General features: G+C 37.4%; 2 protein-coding genes across 2 annotated transcripts; both read left to right on the forward strand.

The window, feature by feature from the left end:
* Positions 1-1,705: 1,705 nt before the first annotated feature.
* Positions 1,706-4,554, forward strand: LOC114747498 (probable 2-oxoglutarate/Fe(II)-dependent dioxygenase). The gene is made up of 5 exons (XM_028935833.1): positions 1,706-1,826; positions 2,940-3,022; positions 3,095-3,342; positions 3,451-3,775; positions 4,291-4,554. The coding sequence occupies exons 1-5, from the start codon at positions 1,706-1,708 to the stop codon at positions 4,552-4,554; spliced, it is 1,041 nt and encodes a 346-aa protein (XP_028791666.1).
* A 2,167-nt stretch (positions 4,555-6,721) lies between these two features.
* LOC114747499 (S-norcoclaurine synthase 1-like) lies at positions 6,722-8,055 on the forward strand (the record flags this gene model as incomplete). The annotated part of the gene is made up of 4 exons (XM_028935834.1): positions 6,722-7,000; positions 7,099-7,346; positions 7,568-7,823; positions 7,907-8,055. Coding segments are annotated over exons 1-4 (932 nt in total), but the record flags the coding sequence as incomplete, so codon positions are not given.
* Positions 8,056-8,130: the final 75 nt, after the last annotated feature.

Here is an 8,130-nt window from a genome sequence, read left to right on the forward strand (position 1 = left end):
ATTGGCCATCTCTCTCAGATGTTGCTTCATAGGATTGTTTGGCTTGAGCTTATAGGTATCGAACTTAATCGTCAACCTCCTAAGCTTGGTCGTAGAGACACCGCCAAACTTATCCTTTAATGCTATCCACATGGCCTGTGCAGTTTTATACGACTCAAACTCGCACATCAGGTCGTCAGCCATGGAGCTCAAAAGTGTGATTCTTGCTATGCTATTCTTCTTTTTCCAGGTTAGATATGCCTCTTGGTCTCTCCTGTGCTGGGCAGTGTTGCCAGCTTCAGGTTCAACCATAGCAGTGGTGAGAGGCTCTATCGCATCCTGTTCTTCTAGGATATACTGGACCTTTCGGTGCCAGATGTCCCAGTTGTCCCCGTTAAGCTTTTCTCCCTTGTTCAATTCAGCAATTATGTTCTTGGTTGCCATTCTTAGTTCTGTGACAAATCTATCCCACATTAATCTATGTTCTCTTTGAAGAGAACCGAACCAAAGAACATTTTAGTTATATAGCACAATGAAGTATACAATGTAATGTGCCTATATTATCCTTGATCAGTAAATAATGAAATTACAAGATCTATGATCAAGAGAATACGTTTGTACCTCCCATCACACAGATACTAGCAATAATCATATGTCCTATCAAGGATTATATAAGCACTTCAAAGATTGTAACCTTTAGAAGTCTCATCTTCTAAAAGCTCCCACTTATAAAAGGCATACATATGATATTCATAAATAATCATACAACAATAATTCAAGTAATTTCAAAATGAAATAACATACTTAGTCTGTTTACAATGCATGAAATCACAAATTCAAGGCGAATACAAATATTACATCATTTGATATGAACATAAATGTAATCAAGCATTGCTTTTCTTAGGCTTCTAAGTTTGCGCGTTTTGTTCATAAAGGAGGACACTAGCTCTATGGCCCAAATCCAGTAAGACTTTCTTATGGGTTTGCCTTTAGGTCCGCCTCTAACTCTTATTGCTCTTATGTACTCCATTATGACTCTAGGTAGAACTCTGTATTCTTCTTATCGGTCATGTAATGGACGTAGCTAGCGAGCACACCATTGATGCCTTTTATGTTTGTCAATTTAGCTGCATCACTTTCAGCTATTCTCATAGCTAAAGCAGGGGTACAGGGTTGATCCACCTCTTCGCCTTCCTCTACTTCGGTTTTATTGGGAAGATCTAGCGAATCATTACAGACCAAATGAGGTTCGGTACGGAGGGGTTCAGTGGGAAATAAAGATTCTGACTCAGGTCCAGAATCCATTAACTCCTCCGGGATTTCTTGAGGAACCTCTTCAGGGTCCTCTTCAGGATCCTCATCCTGGCTCATATTCTGGAACTGCATTATCCATGTATGAGTATTCCAATGAACCATCTTGGATATTTTCAGTGCTACTAGAAGCCTCTTGCTTCATTTTCACCTAGAACAAAATAATTTAAATTATTCTGAATATTCTGGAATTTATTTCCGCATGAAAAATACCAGAAAATACACTGAAAATACTCACAAATAGATCCTTAATTATCTCCAAAATTACCAAATTATATATCAAAATAAAGATCTTGATTTTAGGGATTTTTAGAGACAAACGCACCTCAAACGGACCTCCACGCGCCTACACGCGCCCCTAGAAGGAAAAATTATTTTCACTCGCCCTGTCGGCGCGTGTACTTCACGCGCCACCATGTCTGCCGCCGGCGACACGCGCCGTGCCTTCGGATTCCACGCGCCACCACCTGTCAGTGGTGGTCCCCACGTGCCAAGGTGGGGTGCCACGTGGCAAACGCGCCACGTGGCGCTGCTTGGTCCATTTTTAAAAAAATTTTTTTTTTTTTTTTTTTTTAAATTCTCGTTTTTTTTTTAAGTTAAAAGTATTTGGGCGGTTGGGTTTGGGTCCATTTCGGCCCAACCGGTTCCCTTCACAATTTTTTTTTTTTTTATTTTGGTCTGGGCTGGATCCTGCCTCCAGCCCAGTACACGGTTTCCCCTTTTTTTTTTTTTTGGGTCTGGGCTGGATCCTACGTCCAGCCCAGTAAAAACCCTTTTTTTTTAGGAGGGGCCAAAACGACGCCGTTTTGGCCCCTGGAGGTCTCACCTTCAACCTCCAGCCGGGTCGCCTTGACCGGCTTCTGCAACCGGGTCGGGTCCGACGGACCCGTCGGACCCGATTTCTTCTCTCCTCCGTTTCTCGCCGTCCGGTGTCCGTTTTTAGTGTACTTTATATCATTTTCTTCGTTTTTCGAGCTCTACGCAATGGGATAAATTTTGAAGCCTAAAAACTTGATTTTAAGCAACCCAAAAACGAACAAGCGTACGGCCAAAATATATACTGTATAAAACGATTTTCACAGAGGCAGAGAAGCAACCCAATATGTCTAAACATAAATATAAGATACAAAAACTATCATATTGGAAGTAAAATGGAGGATTTGCATAATATATTGAAGCAAATCGCAAGTTACTCAGACCGAACAATCAGAAAAAAAACTGATATGAAACGCAGGCCACAGAATCTATAGGAAATATCACATGCTCTGATACCAATGTAGGATTTCGGGCATACCTGGAGTCTGCAGTAAAGTCAGGTTGCCACGCGGAGGTCCGATCACGGTCACGGAGTCGGATCTGGGAGACACAGCAAATGCACCGGAGGGAAAGCTTTGCAGAGAGGGAGGGAGGAGACTGGAAAAGGCAGGAGGGGAGAAAAGAAAATGAAAAACGAACGTGCGTACCAATAACTGATGCTACGGTTAACTTATCCATGCATATTTTCAAAAAGAAAACTGCCTCCCTCGACATAACTGTTCCCGCTGTTGGCAAAATATATTAAAGGGCAAAAATTGCACTTTAAGACCCACAAGTCTTGTTATTTGCACCAGGACCCCAAATGATACTGGGCTTGGGTCCAATCCACCAAGGGTGGACTGGCCCATTTTCTTACAGAGACCAACATGAACAACAAAAGCTCCACTTCGCCTGCAAGGATTGGGGTTTCTTCCAGGTACTCCCATTTATGGTTCAGTTGTCGTTTAACAATAAGATTCTTTGATTACTTATAAAGCTATTTGTGCAGATAATAAATCATGGGGTTGCAGAAGAGTTGATGCAGAAGATGAAGGATGCAGGAACAGGATTCTTTGATCTGGAAATGGAGGAAAAGCAGAAATATTCAATGGCAGAAAATGACATACACGGATATGGGCATGCCTTTGTGGTTTCGGAAGATCAGAAATTGGATTGGGCTGATCTCATGTTTCTCGTGACCCACCCTCCTCCATACAAAAACCTTAAATACTGGCCACTCACAGTACCAGGTTTCAAGTATGTAACTGATCACTGATCTTGTACTCCTACATTAATTGTTCTCTCATGTTTCATGTTACATATCAATGTCTTTCCCCTTTTCTTGTTCAAAACCTGTGTGGTCAGGGAGACAGTGGAAGAATACACAATCGAAATAAGTAGGGTATGTGAAGAGATATTTGGGAATCTCTCAGTATTGATGGGACTGAAAGAGGAAGGCCTCAAAGAGTTGCACCAAGATATCAAGCTAGCAATGCGTATCAACTATTATCCACCATGCCCTAAACCTGACCTTGTTCTTGGTATCAGTCCTCATTCTGATGGTGGCTCCATAACCATTCTTCTGCAAGATGACCACATCACTGCTCTTCAGATTCATCACCATGGCCATTGGATTCCTGTCAAACCTCTTCCCGGTGCTCTCGTTGTTAACGTTGGCGATGCTCTTGAGGTAAGCACCGGCAAATTTCAATTCATCTAAGACTGGCACAGACCATGACCCCACAAGTTTTCAATCTTATGCTACACACACACACCACACCACTTTCACTGAACTTATACAAACTTCATACTACCTCTAGTCCCTAATACTATCACTAGTTCTAAATATAAGAGTTATATTGTAGTGTAAATTACACTACAAATTAGTTCTTATATTTAAAACCGGAGGTATAGGAGCTAGTAAAGAGTTAAACTTACTTCTAAATATATGACTCAAATTTATTTTGCCCATCCTATTTATCCAAACTAACCCTATTGATTGTACATATTAAGAGAGTTTGCATCAAAGATAATTTCAATCCAAATGATTTAAGAAGGTATTTTAGAAAAGCTAACATTTTTAATAAATAACTAATTTAAATAATTTTCTTAATCTATCTAAATTAGTTAAGCAGATCTTATATTAATAATTGGAGATAATATATTAGTAATCCTAGTTCTATCCTATGAGACTGAGAAATGTAGGTTTGGAGCAACAGGAGGTACAAGAGTGTTGAGCACAGAGCGGTGACAAATGAAAGCAGAGGAAGAATGTCAATAGCAATGTTTGTGGCTCCACATGATGAGGCAGAAATGGGTCCATTGGAACCAATACTGCGTCATGGTCCTACCTTGTACACAACAATTAAGTGCATTGATTATGCCAGGCACTACTTGAGCAGGAAACTTGATGGCAAAGCCCTTGACTTTCTTAAGATTCACGCCAACTCCAAAATACCATCAATTTGAAAAACACACGCCCAATACAAGTTCTAATCATGTTGCATCTCTTTTTCCACGCTCTTTCGTCAATATACCGTCTCAATGACTCTCTGCTCTTTAATATAAAAACTTGTTTAACTTTTATTTTGATTCTAAATATAAGACTGTAATCCATTTTATCTATCATATTTGTTTACTTATTTATTTTCTAAGCCAATTCTTATAATAAAAGTAATTCTAGCTAATATATTTAACTAACAAAGATATTTCTAAAAAAACATCTCTTTATTACAAATAATTAACTTAACTAGATTTTTTTAATCTACTTATCAATTAGCTCTTATATTAAAGACCGGGAGTAGTATTATAAAAATATTTTCTTGAATTGGTCTGGAGTACCGAAATAATGTGAAATTAAGCTTATCTCAAAAGTTGCAAGTTGAAGGCTCATTTGTAATGGCTTTCCAAATATGGCCTAATCATACACCCAATCCCTATATTTTATTGACAAATTAGTTATTAAAACCTATGAATATATTTAACCGGAGAGTATCACAGTATAGTTACTACTCCTCCGGTCCTTATTATAAGACCCAATTTGACTTTTTATTTGGTCCTAATTATAAGACCCAATCCATTTTCTCTCTTATATTTATGCATTTTTTTTCAAGATAATCCTTCTAATAATGATATTTTTAGCCAATATACTTAATTAGCAAGGATATTTTAAGAATAACAACACTTATTTATTATAAATAACCAACTTAACTTACTTACTTAATTTCCTCAAATAAGTCAATTGGGTCTTATAATTAGGACCGGAGGAGTATAAAGCAAGGCGGCAATATCAACATGAGAGACACAAGGAAAAAATGGATAAAGAGAAGAACAAAAATGAAATCTCATGCACCGCCAGCCTCCAAAAGTGAAAATTAACTGAAGTATCATATTTTTTGACCGAAAACTAAAATAATACGTTCTGTCTTTAATATAAGAGTTAGTTGGACATTCAATTTGGTCCTACATGTAAGACTTCAATTCACTTTGTCTCTTATATTTATCTATTTTTTTCAAGCTAGTCCTTGTAATAGTTATATATGTTAAATGTTTCATTAAATGGTAATTCTAACTAATATACATGATTAACAAAAGTATTTTAGAAAAGACAACACCTATTTATCACAAATAACTAACATAACTAATTTTCTTAATCTATTCAAATTAATCAACTAGCTCTTATATCAAGGATTGGAGGTAGTGTCATATCCAGTTAGTCATTTTTATATTCAGAAAGTATTAATATTTTGTAAATTTTGTACAAATAAAGTATTGGTATTTTAATTTTGGTACCTTCTCGCTAATAAAATTCTTAATGGAGGATTTTTCTCCCAATTTCTTCTTATATTGTTAACAATTAGAAGGGTTTGAGTCCTACATTCTTTCAAATTTCACTGAACATTCAATTTTAATTAGCCAAAACCTACCAGTGGTGAGACTGATTTTGCTTTTTGCGTAACATCCAATGCAAAAATTTATTAAAAAAAGTACAAACATAATCAAGTAACTAGAATCGTTAAAATTGTCTATATGAGTTAAACAGGCCACCCACCTTGAATCGTAGATTGAATGAATTAGCCAATTTAACTCGATTTGATAAGTTGAAAATCATAACCCAATCAATCCACATAACAGTTAAAAAAACAAAAAAAAAAGGTAAAATGTGCAATTTTTATGAGCACATGCTTCAATATTTAAATTTAAACACTATTTCCATATATCATTATCATAAACCTTTTTAATAAAATATAATAAGTATTTACTTTCATTAAAAGTATACACTTGCTTATTGTTGGCACGTCATACATTGGATTCTTTAAATGTTTTCAATTTTCAAATATGCATCGCTGTCTCTAAATCCATGTGACCACCTTCATTCCCTCACTTGAGAAACAATATAGTATCACCCAGCTTGGGCACATTTGACGATTTTTAATGAGGAATCTGATCACTAAAATGTTTCCAAATTACACACAGATGCCTCTTTTTTATTTTTTTTTTTTTTTTTATTTAGAACCTCGAAGAAGAAGGTCGGCTGACAAACCAATGAAAAAGGGTCCAATCCTAACACCAGATGGTACTATAAAACAACAAGGCAAAGCTTTATTTTGAAGGTGAGAAAAGGAACCAGAGAGCAATGGAAATGAAATCAGAAAGCAAAAGCTGCAAGGAAAAAGACGAGGGTTTAGGGTGCGCAAAATCCTTACCAGTGCCACGTGTGCAAGAGATAGTGAAGAATGATGCTCACAATGTTCCTCACAGATACATAAGAGACCAAGAAGAGAGACCAGTTTTGGATCAACTTCTTCCAATTTCTTCTGAAATTCCTGTTTTAGATTTCTCATTGCTGGCCAAAAGAGATCAACATGAACAAAAGAAGCTCGATTCTGCCTGCAAGGAATGGGGTTTCTTCCAGGTATACCCAGTGAAAATTTTTATTCGGAGTTTGTAAGATTATTTGATACCTCATGCATTCCAAAATTCTAAGCACAGCCTCTGAAAATACATATCTAGATAATAAACCATGGGGTGGGAGAAGATTTAATGCAGAAGATGAAGAAAGCAGGGAGAGGATTCTTTGATCTGGGAATGGAGGAAAAGCAGAAATGTTCAATGGCAGAAAATGACATCCAAGGATACGGACAGGCCTTTGTAGTGTCAGAAGATCAGAAATTGGACTGGTCTGACATTATGATCCTCATGACCAACCCTCCTCAATATAGAAATCTCAAGTACTGGCCACTTACAGTAATAGGTTTCAAGTATGTGTTACAATGCTCATGTTCTTTACTTTTTCAGCCATTGTTGCTATTTGTAGAAATTGTTTCTTCTTTACTTTTTCAGCCATTGTAGCTATTTGTAGAAATTGTTTCCAAAGTTTCACTTTTTAAGAAAAAAGAAACCCACATGAACAGGGAGACATCGGAAGAGTACACTAGAGAAATAAGCAGGGTAAGTGAAGAGATACTTGGGAACTTATCAGTGTTGATGGGAATGGAAGAGGAAGATCTAAAAGAGTTGCCCCAAGTGGTAAAACTAGGAGTGCGTATGAACTACTATCCACCATGTCCCAACCTGATCTTGTTCTTGGTATCAGTCCCCATTCTGATAGTGGCACCATAACCATTCTTCTGCAAGATGATCACATCACTGCTCTTCGGATTCATCACCATGGCCATTGGATTCCTGTCAAACCTCTTCCTGGTGCTTTTTTTGTTAATGTTGGTGATACTCTTGAGGTACCCACAATTTCAATTTATGGTCTTCTAATTCAAACATGGTATATTAGCTATGAGATAATGATTTGGATACAATAATGCAGGTTTGGAGCAATGGGAGGTACAAGAGCGTTCAGCACAGAGCAGTGACAAATGAAAGCAGAGCAAGAATTTCGATAGCTATGTTGGTGAGTCCACATGATGAAGCAGAAATGGGTCCAGCGGAGCCAATGTTGCGCAATAGTCCTGCCATGTACAGAAGCATCAAGTGTATTGACTATATGAGGCATTTCATGGGCAGGAAACTTGATGGGAAAGCCCTTGATTT

The sequence above is a fragment of the Neltuma alba genome, unplaced genomic scaffold (assembly GCF_004799145.2).
Source record: "Neltuma alba isolate B1F8T4 unplaced genomic scaffold, ASM479914v2 tig00005340_pilon, whole genome shotgun sequence".
NCBI classification, from domain to species: Eukaryota; Viridiplantae; Streptophyta; class Magnoliopsida; order Fabales; family Fabaceae; genus Neltuma; species Neltuma alba.

Excerpts from the sequence above, each read along its gene's own strand:
- LOC114747498 (XM_028935833.1), top strand. The coding sequence starts at position 1,706 with ATGTCTGCCGCCGGCGACACGCGCCGTGCCTTCGGATTCCACGCGCCA. Across the intron at positions 1,827-2,939 it reads GCGCCACGTGGCGCTGCTTG|GGTGGACTGGCCCATTTTCT; the intron begins GTCCATTTTTAA and ends CAATCCACCAAG. Across the intron at positions 3,776-4,290 it reads ACGTTGGCGATGCTCTTGAG|GTTTGGAGCAACAGGAGGTA; the intron begins GTAAGCACCGGC and ends TGAGAAATGTAG.